The 18,865-nt window shown below is 38.8% G+C and overlaps 1 protein-coding gene across 1 annotated transcript in view; it reads left to right on the top strand.

The window, feature by feature from the left end:
• Positions 1-18,632, top strand: part of NRG3 (neuregulin 3) — a 409,872-nt gene extending 391,240 nt beyond the window's left edge. Inside the window, exons 7-9 of the mRNA XM_054206415.1 lie at positions 2,377-2,504; positions 12,140-12,310; positions 18,125-18,632. Coding sequence (XP_054062390.1) covers positions 2,377-2,504; positions 12,140-12,310; positions 18,125-18,632 — 807 coding nt within the window. The remainder of the gene's footprint in view (positions 1-2,376; positions 2,505-12,139; positions 12,311-18,124) is intronic.
• Positions 18,633-18,865: the final 233 nt, after the last annotated feature.

Raw genomic sequence — 18,865 nt, 5'->3', positions numbered from 1 at the left:
CTCACAGAAATCTGAAGGTATTTTTCTCCAGAGATGATCTCGGACAGAGGATGTAGCCCTTATGGTTAAGCCAAAGGAGAATAAACCCAACTGCGTTTAAACCTATTGCAATGTATGAATAATGTGCTACATCCCAATTAGTTCAATGACATTGTTCAAATTCCCTGTATGTTCACACCCTCAATTTAAATTGTGATTCACGTTTTCATTGTAATTAATTTTATGGCTGTTATGGTAATTGGTAAGTGGTGTATCTGAAAATGGCATAAAAGAAATGTTCGGTTGGGGGAAAAAATATCCTTTGCAGGCTGTGCCTGGGTGGTGCTGGCTGTTGGACCTTCAGTATAGTTTGCTAGTATAGTGTGTGCATGAATATATATATACACTGAAGTATAGTATGCTTCAGTATAGTCAGCATCAGAGCAGCTTCTGGGGGTCCTGGTTTTCCTCAGTTGGGATGAGGAAAGACTCTCTGTACCATCGCTCCAGCCCACATCCACCTTAACCATGGAGGTAGCAAAAGGCGCAGCTTATCTCTAATTACCTTTCATGACTCACTTCATACTCATAGTCTTATAAGCCATTTGGACCTTCAATTTAGTATCATGAAGAAACACAAAAAAGGACAGAAATAGCTTCCTGGCACTAACCACCCATTCTTTACGTAGCTCAAATTGATTTATTCAGGTCAGAAATCAAAGACAGTTTCATTTCTGAAGTTGGCAGGATAACTATTAAACTTTAAAACCTTCACAGACATGAGTACCTTAAAAATCATACTTCTGTCTGAATATTTTATCTACAACATTTACAAGTGACAACTAAGATCACGGTAACTGCAAGAAATGAGAGTGGGATATGTTTGTTCTTATTATTTCACTTGTATTTACTTCATGCATGCAGCAACATTTTGCATATTGTCACTCTCATAGCTTTGCCTTCAGAAACATGTAAGCAGTGATTTTGGCTCTGTTTATGTGGGTATTTCACAAAACAGAAAGGGAGAGAAGAGCATTGGAGAAAAATTTGAAGATCAGTTGTTTTCTGATTAAGTTTCAGTCATAAGTCTGAGTAGATAGACTAAAATTGCATGTAACCCATTTTTAAAACAGAGTAAAATGTATGACTTTCCTTTTTGATTTTGCTCAATGTGGGAAAGTGTAGATAAAAATAAGTGAGAATCAGAAAATAATTCTATATTTTTAAGGAGTCATTGGTCTTTTGTTAGACAACAAAATAATTATGAAGAAGAACTATACTTGGAAGAAATCTTACTATCTTCTCCACGATCGTTTATACTATTGTATCATAGCATGGCATTTTTTACCAATTTTTTTTTTTATATTATTATTATTTTAATTTTCTTTCTAAGATATTTAATCATGTAATAGCTTCCACAACACTGGTTTATTGTAAAGATAACATAGATATCTAGTACTAAAAGTACAAACTCAATACGGAAAAATAGACCAATTAGTTTTAGTGCAGGTCATTGTAACGCAACATAAAAAAATCTGCAAAGCGCAGTCGTTTTCATACTTGAGTAGAACTGTGGGTTAACCTCTCATATCTCTGAGATATTGCCCAGTAACCGCTAACAACATTGATTCTTCTTCCAAGACAAAACGCAGCTTTTTTTGTACTTTGACTTTCTGGCTCCATTCAGGATCAGAGACACAATTTTTGCTGAATTTCCAGTTGAATCATAAAGCAAGAAGAAAATCTGTTCTTGTTCATGTCTGGTGTCTGCTTTACAGACCTTTGTGTCCTGTTATGTGCCCGGAGACTGCCCTACGCCTACAACTGTCACAAGAAGAATTATGTTTACGCTGTTCTTACTAGCACAGATACTCGTAGGTCAAAAGTTTCAGGCTTGTTCAGAAGGGATATCTGGCTCTATGGATAGGATTCAGATATTTTTCTACTTATCTGATGGTACAAATGCTGTTTTAGTTTGGTTTTCATAGTTACGCGTGCTGATAAAAGCAGTGTTTGAAATCACCAAAGGACCCAAGAAGGCGCTGACTGTTCTCTGAGATCTGTTTCTTGATTTCAGTCTGCATGGACAGCCGCAAAAACCTGGCTTTTAGTCAAAAGAATCAGTGTTCCCTATCATTATGGGTAGACCAGTCAGTAATTTTGCTACTAATGCAGATATCAGCATTTTGATGTGGAGGAGGTATTGGGGATAATGAGTACCGGCGCTTTCCACTATGTAAACAATAGTGAATGAATGTATTACTTGCAATGCCTAATTTTAATTTAAAAATGCATTAGAGAACTTCTTACCCCGCTCCGATATGAGTTCTGATTGAATAGCATCAACAATGTACTTTGCCTCTTGTGTATTAATTAATTTTATTCTCTGTGTCACAGTATTCAAAAACAGATAGGCATCCTGGGCCTATTCTGGACAAAGTTATGGAGTCTAGTTTTTCAGGCCCTCAGTCTTTCCCAGAGGCCTTGTCTCCTGACAGAGGAACGCAGCCCATCAAGCAACATAGGTAAGCAAACGGCTGTCTGACGGGAGATTCGGCAGGCTGCCGGGGGATGGCGTTGAACTGGGGATGCCTGTGCAGGATTGCTGTGTGCTGTGACTTGGAGAGATGCTGAATGGTGTGGTACCGACAGAGCCTCCGCCGACTCATTAAGCAGATGTCTAAGCATTTTCTTACCTGCAGACACAAAAGGCAATAACAGTTCTCACAGACTTTATCTGCATTTTGTAAAAGTCCTAGAGGAAGCATTTAAAGACACCATCCAAGCTGTAGACACAGAGTAGTGAATTAAACAACTGTAGTTTGAGAAACCATGAAGAACTAGACTTTCCTTATCCATGTTCATGAAGTTAATGACTCATTTGTTGCAGAAAGACATGGTTGCAAAATTCCAGCCTTTCTCTTTGGTTCTTTAAACAAATAATACTTGAAATGAATGACAACTTATTTAAGACCACGTGGTGGCCTTTGAAAACTAGTATTTAAAAAGTTTGGATGGTTGTTTCCAAGGGGAAAAAAAGAGGAAAGTCACCCATCACTGGACGGCATTTGGATTAGAATTCTGCTTGTAGTCTTTTTTGATGAAAAACGGTGCAGATGGTTCATTACAGACTAAAAACCAAACTCGTGTCTGGTATAAGCAATAGTGTTGGTGGAATGGCTGTGGTAACGTCTGGTCCAGAGCACACTGAGGAAAAAAAGGCTGAGAAAAATGAGTTCAGAATTTTTTCAGCTAGATGATCTGGAGGGGAAGACTTATTGTTTAAAATTACTTTAAAAAAAGAAGTCTGAGATTGCGTGAGGTTATGATCTAGCTTCTGTAGTATTTGATGCATTTTCATTGCAGTCCCCAGTCAGCTACATGTTCCCTCTCTTCTGAATGAATGATTTGCTTAATTTACTGAAGTGCAGCATATGAGCCAGGAAGGGATATTTGGGTTCTATCTACTTTTACCTTACTTAAGCCTTTCATTTGGCATGAAAAAATAATGCCAACTGTCACGTCAGATACATTTCTTAGGGCTTATTCCTTATTACAGAGATTTTCAAAATATGCTTAATAATTTTACTGAACATAGATGAACTGTGGAACTGAGGAAAAAAAGGCTGCTTAGAATGCTTCTCACTGAAGTTCTGGAAGGAATTTTATCTCCATTTAGTCAAAGGGTGAAGTTCAGAAAAAACATGGTGATATTCCCTTACCTATAAAAACACAATTGCAATATTCAAGTTTGAAATGGTTTAGGGGCTGTAACACAACATTACCTAAGCTTAAAAATGTGGAAATAAATTAAAGACTGAAAATATTCTATGTATGAATGTCACTTAAAACAAAAGCTGAATGACTCTGTAGAGTCCCTGTTTTCCATAGGGAAATTATAGAATAAGCCACACTGAATTTACAGCGAACTAATACATAATCCCAGATTGCTTGTTTTAACACTTTTGCACACAAAAACTTTCTTTTCCCACAAAAACAACAGACAAAAACCCACCAACCAACCAAAAAAAAGCCCAACAGTCATCTGTCATCTTATTTGCAGATGTCAAGCACTGGACTATCATAAGAGTCTTTGCTTCAGAACTGTTTTAAGATGTGGAATGACTATCTTAATTTATAGAGAATTCTTTTTGTAGTTTTAGAATTTAAGATTTATTATACAAGGCCCTTGCTTTATAAAACATGAAACAGATTTGAACATTTAAGACTTACAAGGCTGTCTTTAATTTGTGCACCATGTGACAGCTTCCTAGTTTATTTGCTTTCTTTAGTTTGGCCAAATGATCAAATGTGGCCAAATGAGGAAACCTTCTTTTCCTGGGATACATTTTGTCCTAAACATCCCTTAATTCCATTCCAAATCTGCCATGAGCCTGGAAGAATTACAGGAGCTCTGCAGTTTCTCTGTTTTATGCTGCTGTTAAACTATATTATTGTTTTGTTTCTGCTTGCTATGGAAATATTTTCTTCCGTATCCAGATCTGTTTTCTCTGCTGGTGATTTCAAGGGCACTAACGATGGGTGATTATTTCTTAAAATCAGGAACTGTCTATTTCGAGTTCTTAAAACCAATACAATTTTGGCCTGGCAGTAAGATTATAAAGGTGGAGAATCATCTGGGGTTGCTGGAATTTGACTGACCAAAGTCACCTAGTTATTTCACTCCGATTACTAGGTAATAGCAATTTTCTGTCTCTGACAACCTCAGCTGCATGCAAAGAATTACTGCAGAGATTGAATTGAAAATTGAATCTCCACTGAATCTTACTTCTAAAATATTTCACCTGTATTATGCACTGTTATTACCGTAGAAGAATTTTACATCATCTGCTTGCATATGTAAAACAGCTCTTAGTACTGTCAGAACTGGAAAGTAACAAATGTATTTAATCAGTAAACCTCCTCTAAAATATACAGCGCACTCAAAAGTTCAGCTTGGATTGTCTGTTGATTTAAGTAAGAAGAAAACCCGTACTGTCTTAATTTCTAACAGATAGAGACAAATTAGAGTTTTGTTAATTATGGGATTGAGTTTTGATCCCTTTGAATAGCAGTTTTCTTGGTAATTAGTCATCCTGACTTTCATTCATTGATTCAGTCATCACTGATTTTAGAGGGATTCATTGCAGAGAATACCATGATGAAAGCCAAATGCAGAGGCTTTCAGCCTAAAGCAGTTGTATTATCTTACAAAAATGCCAAAATAGGATAAACTTACTCTAAAATTTACAATAATTTGTTTGCATTTTAATGAGATTTTAACACCACAAAAACCATGGTAAAAGCAATTTTTTATTATTTAGTAAGCATTTTATTCTTTATGCTCCCAATATGATCGATTTAGTTTAAATTAACAGAAAGAGTAAATTAAAATTATTCTGTTAATAAGGCTATTAAATTTCAAAGAACAAATATTGATAAACTAAAGTAACTAAGAATGTAAAGGCAGAGGAAGCCTGAAAGGGAAGGAAGTGTAAGGAATCTGATTTTGTTCCAAGGAAAAAACATAGTTTTCTGGAGAAACTTACTAAAAAGAATGCCTAAGAGGAATGGGGTGTAGGCGAAGAAACAAACTATATCACCGAGGGCAAGCAGTCATGCTTGAAGTGAACATTTCCAGGAATCGTTGAGAGTTCAGAATTACTGGTAAAATTGAAAGCAATCAATTGTTCTTGTTGTATAAAGAAGAGGAGTTCTATACAGGAAGAAGCAAAGCTGATGGTGGGCCAGAGGTAATATATGAAGCAGTTAGGGCAATCCTGAATGAATAAGTTTCATTTTTCTGTTAGGATGATTACTTGAGGGCAAAGGTAGAATGAGAATAGAATCAAGTACATGAAAATAGACATTCTGTAAAATGCAGAAATCGAAGCCCTCAAGTCAAGATGGTCCAGTTAATCTTGATCAAAGAAGTCTGGAAGGAGAACTGGCTCATGAAATTTCAAGTCTGGTAGCAAAATCTATCAAAATGGGACCTGTGCCATGTGATGATGGAATAGCAAGTGTCAAATATTTAGGAAGAAGAAAAATTTATCGCAGGAACTGAAGACCTATTATGTTGAGTTAGACTAGTCAAGGCTTTAGGGCAAATGTGGTGGTAGCAGATTTTTTTGTGTAGCTATAAAAATGGCTAAAAATTCTCATGAGGTTTACCAGCAGCAGTTCCTGCAACACTACACCGATGACTTTCTTTGTATTTGGTGTAGGTGAGCTAGATCTCTACGTAGCCTTAGTGAACATTTGATTTGTTGTCACGTGTCTAATGCCTTTAATGAGAGAAAGTAGAGAGAGGCAGAAAAACTATAATGCACATATACAGAGGTGGTTAAAAGGAAGATAGTAAGGAGTTACATTGAGAAGGTAAGTGCCGGGCTGAAGACATTCACCAGTGGAGCCCTAATGGAGCTCCCAAAGAAGTAGTCAACACTGGGGACAAATTTTGTTTAATGCTTTTGTACATGACTGGCACAAAAAAGTTGGAACATACTGAAAAAAATAGTTAAAAGATAGACTCAGAACATAAAAGGACCTAGTTATAAAGAATTAGTTGAATAACTTTGAAGAGTGGCGTGACAGAGGGGGGTTGAAGCTCATCAGTACTAAATACAAGGTCAGGCATTTGGGAACTAATAACAAAATTTAAGAAACAAATGAGGAAGAAAATGTTCAGTATATACTACTTGCTCAAAGGATAACTAAGTCACAAAGTGATGCCGCCGTGCAAAAGATAAATGGGATGAGAGGAAGTATTAATCAAAACATTTCCATCAGAAAGTCAGAAACATTAAAACCACTTTATGAGACACTTGTCACTTCATTTGAATATAGCATACAGTGCTATAGTGAATGCACCACTATTATCTCACCTGGTTAAAATGGCCTCTTGATTACTATGGGCTCAAATTGCATTCATGAGCTAATATGAGCAATTAATAATCTGTGTTCGTTGAAAGCATTAGAGTCTGTCTTGTTTCAGTCTTCAGTTCACTGAAGAGAGTATATGACTGCTGCTTATAAATACATCAGAGAAAGCTTAGTGAGAAGTAAAAGACCTCATTAAAATCAAGGAGTATGGTGACACACATGACAAATAGATGTATACTCATCATAAATAATTTTAAACTGAAAAGAAGCCTCAAAGTTTTCAATATAAAATAACTTTCTGGAGTAGTAGCCTGGTTATCATTGTAGTCTGAGGATGAAGGTTGATCAATGCGCTATAGGGAGTATATGATGAAGTTATGGCAGATGATTAAACTCAGTGCCACTGAGGTACCTTCGAATGCTCTGTTCCCTTTTCCTTTTATGGTGGAACTGGAATGGTGACCAGATGATATAGGTAGTGTTGAGGGATTTATGTTGAGTTGCACAGTCCCCGATCAGCCCTGGCACATGCTATTCCCTGAATATCATAGAATCATAGAATGCGTTGGGTTGGAAGGGACCTTTAAAGGTCACCTAGTCCAACCCCCCTGCAGTAAGCAGGGACATCTTCAATAGATCAAGTTGCTCAGAGCCTCATCAAGCCTGGCCTTGAATGTCTCCAGGGATGGGGCCTCCACCACCTCTCTGGGCAACCTGTGCCAGCGTCTCACCACCCTCATTGTAAAGAACTTCTTCCTAATGTCTAATCTAAACCTACCTTGCTCCTGTTTAAAACAATTGCCCCTCGTCCTATCGCTACATGCCCTTGCAAACAGCCCCTCCCCAGCTTTCCTGTAGGCCCCCTGCAGGTACTGAAAGGCCACTATAAGGTCTCCCCAGAGCCTTCTCTTCTCCAGGCTGAACAGCCCCAACTCTCTCAGCCTGTCTTCATAGGAGAGGTGCTCCAGCCCTCGGATCATCTTCATGGCCCTCCTGTGGACCCGCCCATGTCCTTCATGGTGAATGTGAATATGTGAATCTATAACGGAAGCAACAATGCTCCCATTCCAGAAATCAACAGTAGATTTGTAGGTATAGGCCGGCTGCTGGAAAGCTTCTCCTGCATGTGTGAAGGGAGAAGAGAGTTTTGCAAACAGCAGGCTACAAGTCCCACTCCATCACCTGGGCTGAGAACCTGACTGGCTGTAACAGTTCATGAACACGAGCTAGAAAACACAGGTCATCGTGCCATTGTAGATTAGGTGTTTTCCTAGACAGTAATTGTGTACTGAGGCAGAACATGACTACTTTGCAAAGACACAGGAAAAAAGTGGTGTTTAAATGCTTGGGATACAGAATGCTATAGGTAAAAAAGGAACAAAACTATTAGGTTCAGTTCCCTTATGCCGTGGCTTTTTTGGTATAATAATCTCCTTACAGTCTTAGTATTATCTTAATCACATAGAGCTTTATTGAAGTCCCAAATATTATGCTAACTTTCTCCCTTTGAGGAGCCATCTATAACACAGGCTCCAGCAGAGACGCGCTCATTGTGGGTCATCTCGTTCTTGTAAACGATCTGACAAAAGGGCTTTGTGATACAGTGGTATTATTGTTGCACGGTATTTGCTGAGAGATGCTTGTGTTCTCAGGTACAACAGATGCTTTTTATTAAAACTGAAAATTGGATGAAAGTCTGAACAGTTGATATGTACAAATGTTAGCAGTAGATTACCTAACTTAGCCTAAAAGTGTAGCTCCTAGGGAACATCAGAAGACCCTGTCTACCTAGCAGGTAGCTCTTTCATTAGGGTATGTATTTACTGTTTCTGTCTTGCAAGGACAAAAACCTCATCTTCAGCACTAATGTTTGCATCTTGTGATCAGTACGTAATATAGTATGTAACATAATACGCCTCCCTGTATAGGTTTTGCAGGTACAAAGCCAGAGTATTTACAATAAGTTTTAGAACTTTCCTTCCTCCCTCAACTTAGTGTCTTTCTTTTCATGAATTACAATCCTGAATAAGTAAAATAGTTATACATGCGATCATGGTTATAAGCACTATTTCTGTAGCTCCGTTGTGCATATTGAACAAGAAGGGAAGGACTGGGATCCTGTCTAAAGTTTTAACACTTTAATTGTCATCCTCTTGTTAATGCTCTTCATGTTCCTATTGACAAAGTTCCTTCTGAATGTGTTCATAATGTGATGTATAATCAATGTTCTTTAGTAATTAATTAAAAAGTAGTACAGGAGGATTCCCAGAGTTGCTGTAAATTCACTGCAAGTGTTCCCCTCTTCATGAACGTGGTTAACTGCACTTGGGAGTTGTGTATGTGCCTTGAGAAGAGAATACTCCACCTGCTGAGATAGACTTTGTTGTTGCTTGGTTGCTCAACCTAAAGAAAAATTTCACACAAAACAATTTGCAACAACGAATCCCAAATTCTTAATTAACTTTGCAGATGGTTGAACTTCTTCTTTCAAACCATAAATTCATCAGAACTGTATTTCTCCCTAGTTTATGCATTACTTGTGAACCAGTTCAAACATACTCTGATTTTTGTTATTCTGGAGTAATTGATTAATGGATTTCAAAGACCTATCTGCTACGGCTTTCCTAATTGGTCTCTTTTATTGAACAGTTTAGTTATGTGAGCTGGTTTCTTTTACCCACTTAGACTAGACTGGAGTACAGGGAGGAAGAAACCATAATGGTTTCCCTGAAGAACTCTGAATGGAGAGGAACACTTCCTCAGGGAGAGGAACACTTCACGTGAGCAATAGAACAGAAGCCTGAGAGGGACTATATTAACATTTTTGGAGGAAGAGTACGCTGACGTTCATAGCAGTTTTGTGAAAAAGGAAAAACTGTATTATGCTGGAGTTACTTTTTCATAGAACTTTTAACAAACATTGTTACTATCTTGTCTTTGGTGCTTCAAGAAATAAGCGTTATCCTGCAGCTTGGCGCTGTCTGTAAATATTTCCTGGTCCTTCTTAGTGAATTGGTCTTGTCCATGACCACAAAATATCTTTGTTCATTTTCCCCTCCGTTTTTTTCTGTCAGAAATGTTGAAAGCACATTAGCAACAAATCGATTGCTTAAGCTCTGTCGGTGCTGGAGCGGCTGTGATTGCAGGAAGATGTTGGCATCTGCCGGATCCCTTCGGTCTAACCAGCCCACGCACCTTCAGCCGCCCAAGGCGTCTAGTGTCAGATGTAGCAACGAGAGTTTCAGTGCAAGTTGAAGGAAGTACAGATAGGGCTTTTATATGCATCTTCGCTGCAGTTCATACCAATTATCTCAGGTATAGCTGTATGTGTTGCAATTGCATCTGTGTAATGCAGAGCTTTTGTGAATTTGCATGTCATTAGATGGGAGACATTGTGCTGTCAACCAAGACGGAAGATGTGCAAGAGCATCAAACCAACCACATTAAACAATGCCTTCCTAGTTTCACATATTTGCAATCAATCTAAAGTCTGTTAAGTTAATCAGTTTGTTGACTTTTCTACTACATTGATGAATGCTCCGCAATCAATAAAAAAAGCCCTGAAATCCATTATCCATCGCGAATTATTCATTCAGCTGCATCTTTTAAGATCCCCTGCTGTAATAATCTCAGACTCTCCTGAGCAGAAATTGTCAATTGTTTTCTGAGGTGGAAGTGTTATTCTACAGAATATGAACTGTAACTCACAACTTGAACTCAGGCTTTGGAATTGAAAGCCAGCACTTCGTTTTTTTAAGAAAGTTTTTTTCACGACCTCGTTAATAGCTAAGGAAAAATTTATTTAAGGAAGCATCAAAAATCCTTGAGGGAGTGCTATTGCTATGGGTTAGAGATCTTTTCAATCATAAAGAACCAGGAAAGTAAAAATGTGGAAGAGAACAGAGCAGAGACCGTGATGGAACACTGCTAGCCTGAGCAGTAGGGTAGAGACTGTTGAATTTCTTATGTTTTGACTTTGGGGAGAAAAGGTCAGGTTTAATGGAAATGTACCAAGAGAATTTGTCCAACATACTTCGTCCAAGCAAGAATTGCTTTGGGAGTGGATGTGGCCCTAACTATAAATAAAGTTCCCACTAGGTATAAAATGCAGATTGCTTTTAAGTCACATTATAATAGGAAAAGAGAAGCAAACTTATCAAAAGTCTTTTGCGTAGCTGAATTGTGTCAGAAGCTCAAATTATTCGTGTAACCAAAAATAGTAATTCTTAAAATGCATCTACAAAACCTATATTAAAACATTATTAAGGATGTGACAGAATATTAGGTAATACATACTCATTCCTGAAACCCAGGAGATGTCAAGAGAAATAGGAGTAGCTGGAAAATTAATAGCCAGTCACACCATGCAGTACTGTTACCTACTGTTAACAGTAGAAACAGGTCATGTCTTCCCTTAATTCTATGTTCCCTTATTTTTGCATTAGCAACAGCTGAATTTATGGTTAATATACCAAAACTACGGATTCTAGATGCCTTTTAATTCCTGCATGAAATGGAAAAAATCCATTCTCCTTCCAAAACAGTACAAAAATGTTCTTTACAAAAGCAATTTTCTAAAATAAGTAGAAAACTATTACTTGTTTTTATCATATTCAAGTTTGTATTATATCACTTAAAGGAACAGCATTTATCTATGTATAAAGAAGAAAACAATCCATGCATATAAAACAAGAATAAAACAAGAATAAAACAATATAGAAAAGAAATCTTGGTCAGCATGGGGAAAACGTGTTATGGATGATTTCTTCAAGCTGCTGATAAGCTTCACTTACACTCTTCACTTACATTTTTTCCCAATTTAATGTTGCTGTCTCAGGAAGCAGGACCCCGTAGGTTGATAGATGATACAGTGGGATCTAAATCTAAGATCTGATTTTGAGCTCAGCTGTAGGTATGATGGGGCTGTGCTGTCCACTTACACTGTCTGAGGAGTCAGCTCTATATAGCAGGGTTATGGGATGCAGCACGGAAAGAAAGAAGCATCATTCATCAAGTACAAGAATACATTTAATATACCAGGCAATTACTTTTCATTTGTGGAAGAGAGGTAGTGTATTAAATACGGCATAAACAGCGGGTAACTGTGGATTATAGTACTATATTTCCATAGAGAATTTCTACTGATGTCATAGGCCACCACAGCAAAGTTTATAAAAAACAGTAATCCATGAGTTATTAATCCTGAATCTTTAATTTGCAAAAGCTTACACTTTTGCTGTGATAATTGTTACTGTACTCTTGGTGTTGTTCCTAGAAGTCTCTCTTCATGCTGCAGCCCAGGACAAAAAAGTGGGATGCTACATAGAAATGCCTTTCGGAGGACTCCTCCCTTACCTCGGGGTAGGTTCAATGGAATGACAGGACCAGCATATCAACAGCTCGAAGAGTCAAGGATCACAGACCAGGACACGATACCTTGTCACGGGTAAGTACTAACGTAACTGCAGTGAGCCCGTTTGTGAGTGGCTGCTGTCACGCGGTTAATGTGCTTTGCCATTGCAGTCCTTCCAACTTTGGTGTAATGTACTGTGGATCCAGGGCTTATAGTACTGAAAGCAGAAGAATGTTTTCAGCGTACTGGCTCTTCGAAGGTAATACATTTTTATTTTGCTGGCTGCTCTTTTCAAGCCTTTGAGAGGCTGTAGGAGGAGTGATTAGACAAAATGTAAGTGATCGGCAACGTTACTCTTTCTAACTGATGCTTTTTCTAGCAGTGCCGTGATGTTCTAGTAACTTTTGCATAGCAGTTTTTTCTCCCATCAGCACTGGGCAAATAAGAGAAAATAATACAGAAGTCCAACTTTCCTGTTTTTTTAAATAAATCTATGTACATTGTGAATTTTATTTGCTGTAGACTGAAGACCGATCACACAGGTTTGTCTTTGGAAATGCACAAAGAATCCAATATTTTTCCTTTTTTAATTCAGCTTATTAGAATATTGAGTGTGAGCTCCAGCTCAGTAAGGTCTGAATTTCAAAAGTGCTCCTGAGCACCTACAGCTGCCTTTGAAGTCTTCTGCAATTGCTGAGGTATTTTGCATAATATTTACATATGCCTGTAGATTTCCAAAGACTTTCCAGAATCACTACGAACATATTGTACGTAAAACTAGGAGTGATACCTGGAATGGCATAAAAAAGCACCAGTTTCATTTGGACACGTGTAAGTCACAGCTAAGTGCAGCGAAGCGAGTGGTTACACTGTGAGAAGGCAGCTGCACGTTTTGGTACTGGAACCGTCTTTATGAAGTGCAGAACTGGGGTCACCTGCGTGTTATCACTATCCACTCTGACCTCCTGGGAACGGCCAGCCACAAGTGCCGACCAAGAATAAGCATCGTTACACATGTGTGTTGTTGCACACCTTTTTCCCGCGCCTCCCTGGCCACGCGTCCCAACCTGCAGCAGGATCCCCCACTCTGGGGAACTCTGTGAGAGGGGGACTTGGCTCACTGAACGCTTGTAGCTGAATCTACCTAACAAAGTTGGCCACAGCAATTAGTAAAGACAGGCTGAGAACAAGGCTTAGCTAGGAAGGAAGAAAGCAAGGCAGCGAAAGGTTTGGGTGTCTGGTGACTTCTGTTAAAAAGTACAAGTTTCTCTCATACTTCTTTCATTGTTACTTTTTGCTTCTTCTAAGGAAAAACTCGTTTATTACTTCTTGCAGTAAATATATTATTGTTCATTTGTGTGACAATGTGTGTATAATTCCTTATGAAAATTGTGACTCCGAATGCAACCCTTCCTGAAAGGCGCAGGCCAACAGCCTTCCCCCTTCAGTGGCAGCGTCTTCTAACACGGGCTCTGGAGGGGGCTGCAGCCCCTTCCTAGGTTGAGAAGGGAGGTAGAAACCGGCAAAGCTGTCTTGCTGGGAGTTTTATTTACGCTTCTCTAGGAAATCAGTGTGGGATATTATAGCATCATCTCGTACTGGCCTACATTTTAAATTTGCAGTTCTGCAAAAGGTTGATATTTGGACCAGACTGTGGCCCCTTCTGGCCTCAGTCCACTAAAGCACTTCATCCTTATTTTGTGCGCTAGGGATGTCTGTAGAATTAGACCTTCCAAATATTGACTCTAACAATGGGACCTTTCTCTGAAGGAGTTCTCTGGGTGCACGAACAGGTCATGCTGTGACAGGGAGTCACAGCGGTCTGTGTATATATCACAAATACAATACCAAAAGTCTTCAACTAGTACCCATGGAAAGGAATTTTTTAAATGTCACCGTTAGGTGTGAAAACAAAAGCAGTTCTTTGATCTTGTTTTATTACGGTGTTTTACTGATGGTGGTTTTTATGAAAATGAAGGCTTTTAAGAGCATAACAAAACTTTTTGCAAGTTATTTTCTGTTGCAACAATGAAGTAATCTCTTCAACCAAAATATTAAGTATGCATCTTACCTCTGAACAAAAATAAAATAATTCACTAATTCTATTTATGCGGAATTCTTCTAACTTAGGAAGAGGTTTCCCCAAAATCAGATGGCTTTTTACCATCTAAATATCTGCTAATTTCATACTATTTGTATTCTTATTAGATTTCCAGTCCAAATGAAAAGTTCCCTTATTCCCTGCAGAAGTTACACTCCTTCCTTTCTTTTCCCTTCTCACCTTCATCTTTCCCTGTAGGGATGCACAAATCAAAGTGGTTTATTGTCCTAATTCTGTGAGCCGTCTGAAGTTCACCCATCAGCAGCTCTGGCTGAAGTGTAGTCACATTTTGTATGTTTATATTTTATATAAAAGAGGCTAATTTACCTGGTTAGTTTTTGTCTAGCCCTGTAAAAGTGCTTCTCTTCCCATCCCACATCAAGAAGAAAGCTTTTGCTCGCTTCAAGAAGCACCAGACCTCATTATTTGCAACAGGATCTAATATCTGCAGAGTTTGAGCCGAATACAGCTAATATCGGTTATTTAATCAATGTGCTGCTTGAAGGAAATGAGGGGCTTAAAGAAAACAAACCATCTAGGTGCCAGTTACGTCTCAGAGAGCCATTTGAGTACCTGAGTGTGTCAGGAGTTTACATGCGGTTAAGTGGGCAGGGGTTTGATCGCGTGTTTTTAGCGACAGCTGTTTGCATTACAGAGTCTGAAGCGTTAGAAGTAGTGCCTTATAGCCTGTGGATGTGTACATATGCAGGTATAGATGTGTTTACGTATACAAGACCCAGTGTGTCGTATCTACAGGTAGAAAATGGGGTGTGTATATATAGGGGTGTGTATATATAGGTCTGTGTGCTTACGAGGCTGAACCAAAGCCTAGTAATGCCACTGGAATGACTCCCATTCATCTTAACGCACCTTGTCGTCAGGCAGGTGTATACTGAACACCTGTAGCAATAGGGCTTATAGCAGAGCTATTGGTACTATGCTAAATAAAAAAAAACATTTTGTATTTTAAGTTCCGATCCCTTTTGTCTCTCTTTAATATCTACTTTAAGGGGGCAGTAAAATTATTATGCTTCTTTCAGTTTCATTCTTTAATTTAGACTCTTAAACACTGTATAACATAATTACTGTTGCATATTTATAAATGTTTGAGTTTCTTTTTTTTGCTTGGTTTTAGGAAGAGGGTGGGGAGCTGCTCTTTGAAATACATGCACAGGAATGAATTTATTTAGACAAAATATTTTTTCAGATAAAAAGACATATCTTTCTTAGGAGGAACTATAGTTCTGTGAAAGTTAATTATAGGAAAATGTAGTTAAGATTCTGCAATTATAGGTCTAAGTCTCAGTCTATTGAAAACAGCAGCAGTCGGATGTCACAAGTAGAAGCATGGATCGGTTTGTAATTAACCAAAAGCTGCGTCTCACGTGGTTTAGATGTTAATAACCCTACTCATTTAAGACCGTGCCTGTTGCATGCAGTCTATGTGCTTTAATTCAACCTCAGTCCTCCTGTGTGAAAGCCCTGTGAGCGCAGGGCAGAAACATGTAATTCTGGCATAAAATTGGTGTGTCTATCTGTACTTCAAAAAATACTATGGAAATATGCCAGGTGTTGCGTTACATGCTATTGTTGCTGACAATTAGTTTTCGAAGTACGAAGAATAATTGAATCGCTGTTATGGAATTGGCAAATGTTACTGTTTTCTCACAAAACCCATTTTAATTCAGTCTTTTCTTGGTTTTGCTTATATATCACCCATACAATACATCCATTGCATGTGAAAGTCATTAAAAACATTCACTCCCTTTGTTTTCAGGGTGCAGCCCAGAATATATTTAGGGCCCGAATTACCAAAAAAGGGAATAATGCAACTGATGCGATCTCTCCAGCTATAGTCGTTTGAACAGTTATATAATAAGCAAAGGAAACAAGAATGGGCACAACCCAAAGGTCTGCACTGTTTTGTTTTCATTTATTTTTTTCAATTGTCCTCCCTCGGGAATAATATCCCTGATCAGTATTTCATTCATACTGATTCTTGAAGACCGTTCTGAAAAGGCCGTCCGTAAATGGCTACAAGTGCGTCTAAGCATAGGGCAAATGTAATTCACCAAAAGCTGAGTCTCAGCGGGCTCAGATGTAAAACGTAAATGCAGCTGTATGGCATGTACAAGAAGTTCTAGCACGTGTCCAAAAAAGCTGCTTGCTATATTATTCCCCCAGGTCCCACTTCCCAAAGCAGTATCTCTTTCCATCAGGTAGCAACAAAGATCCCAACACCTTATTGCAGAGCTCCCAGCTGCCTTTTCTGGTCTTTTGGGGATGCCCAGAGAGTTTTCGTACAGGGGCTGCACAGAACTGCATGCGTGCACGTGTACAGGTTAAGGTGTCAAGCAGTTGTACAAACACAGTGCCACCATAGACGAGTTAATTACAAGTCATTGGCGCTCTGCTGGAAATGAGCCTGAAGATATCTCCTCCTCTCTCTCCTGGCTGACGACTCGCCAGGAGGATGGGGCCAAAGGAGGCATTTCCAGTTAATTAGCGTTGTGCGCTAATATTGGACTAGGGCTCTTTCATGCAATTCACTTTCTTTTCCTTATTTCTCTTTCTGCTAATGCCAAAAAGCAGCAGGGCTGAGTAGAAGGACATCCCTAGTGAAGTCCAGCAGGCTTAAGCAGCTTTCAGGAAAACACCCTTCAAGTCAGAGCTCAAAGCACCTGCTTCCGCACCAGATCTAAATGTTGCTTTCCTCATCCACAGATAAAACATATTAGAGTTCACCATTAGCTTGCCTTATTAAATAGTGATATGATCACAAAGCTGATTATAAATAAAATATGTTCCGGTACTGAGGTGATGTCTGTGGTCCTTAGCAATCATGACTCGTAGATATAGTAACTCTTAAAGCACCAAATTTCTAGTAATACGACTTCTCAGATGGGAAACATCTTTTTTTTGTGTGTCATCGTTTCCTTTATTTTATATTTAGTATACTTTCCATTTCTGTTTTTTAAGTATTTCCTGTAAACAAAAACACTTTCGGATCAGAATAATGAATTTGGCTTTGAAACCAAATGGAAATGTTAATAAAGATTCACCAAAGTTGCTTCACAATAAATAAAATCATGCTATGATATGTATTAATGGAGGGTAAAGGTGGGGTTTTTTTGAAACACAGGATAGCAATATCAGGAAAACACAGGCATTTGCTCAAGCCCAATATATTAGCTCTATTTCCAGATGAGATCTAAGAAAACAAATCAGGCCAACATGAGGAGTATGGGCTATTGAAAGACTGACATGTTTTTCATGCACTTAGATGCTGTGCTTGCTTGAAGGGGAGCACAGACAATCATTTCTATGTAAATACAGACTACACAACCATGTTTTTTTTAAAGTTCTTTCTTCCTGCAACTTCTTAAAGTGTCTTCCTAAAATAGCCATCTGACATTGAGAGTTCTGATGTTGAAGAAAGCATCAGGCCGTTTCCCCAGTTAGGAACATAGGAATGGACTTTCAAATTTAATTTCAAAGAAAATTGGTAATACAGTATGACTCCTGAAATCTTTTAAAAAGGAATTGTCGCTATTCTCATGTACTGGTGGGCAAAGTGAGATTGAGAGAAAAGCAGGGGTTTGCCACCAGCAGATCTGAGAATCAAAAGCAGGTCTCCAGAGTCTGGTGTTTTCCCCAGGGCCCCACTATTACCGAGTGTTCCTAGTGTGAGGGAAAAATGACATGTATCTTTTCGGCACGGTTCACTGCATCTCATACAGCGCTCCTGCTGCCGGTTGCATCTGACCGCTTGATGTACAACAAAAACTTCTTTTTACTCTTTCCAGGTATTCATCCAGTGGTTTAAAAACTCCTCAGAACACTTCAATAAATATGCAACTGCCTTCAAGAGAGACAACCCCTTATTTTAATAACGTGGATCAGAAGGACTTGGTCGGCTATTCATCTTCAAGGGCCAACTCCGTTCCCATCATCCCGTCTGTGGGCTTGGACGAAGCCTGCATGCAAATGCAAAATGTTTCTGAAGTAACAGGCATCAAATGGTGCAAAAACTCCTATTCAGCTGAACTTGTCAATGTGAGTTCCCCAGTCAGTAATTGTCTTATAGCAGAACAACACGAAGTCAAAATATTGCTAGAAACTGTGCAGGAGCAGATTCGGATTCTGACGGACGCGAGGCGGTCGGAGGACTATGAACTGGCGAGCGTAGAAGCAGAGAGCAGCGCGAGCGAAAACACGGCCTTTCTGCCCATGAGCCCCATGGCCAAGTCAGAGCGAGAGGCACAATTTGTCTTAAAAAGCGAAACGCAAAGAGACTCGGTATTGACCAAGTGACTTTCTGTGGGGGTTGTGGGAGGGGAAACGAGAGATCTGTGCATTCGATGCTTTGCTAAACAGGAAGGGAGGAAATTAAATACAAATTATTTATATGCATTAATTTAAGAGCATCTACTTAGAAGAAACCAAATAGTCAATCGCCCTCATATCATAGTGTTTTTTAACAAAATATTTTTTTAAAGGGAAAAGTTCCAGGAGGGATGAGGCGTACATCAGGTGCTTTCTAGGCA

The sequence above is a fragment of the Rissa tridactyla genome, chromosome 6 (assembly GCF_028500815.1).
Source record: "Rissa tridactyla isolate bRisTri1 chromosome 6, bRisTri1.patW.cur.20221130, whole genome shotgun sequence".
Lineage (NCBI taxonomy): Eukaryota > Metazoa > Chordata > Aves > Charadriiformes > Laridae > Rissa > Rissa tridactyla.
This window is presented reverse-complemented; position numbering and strand designations above follow the sequence as displayed.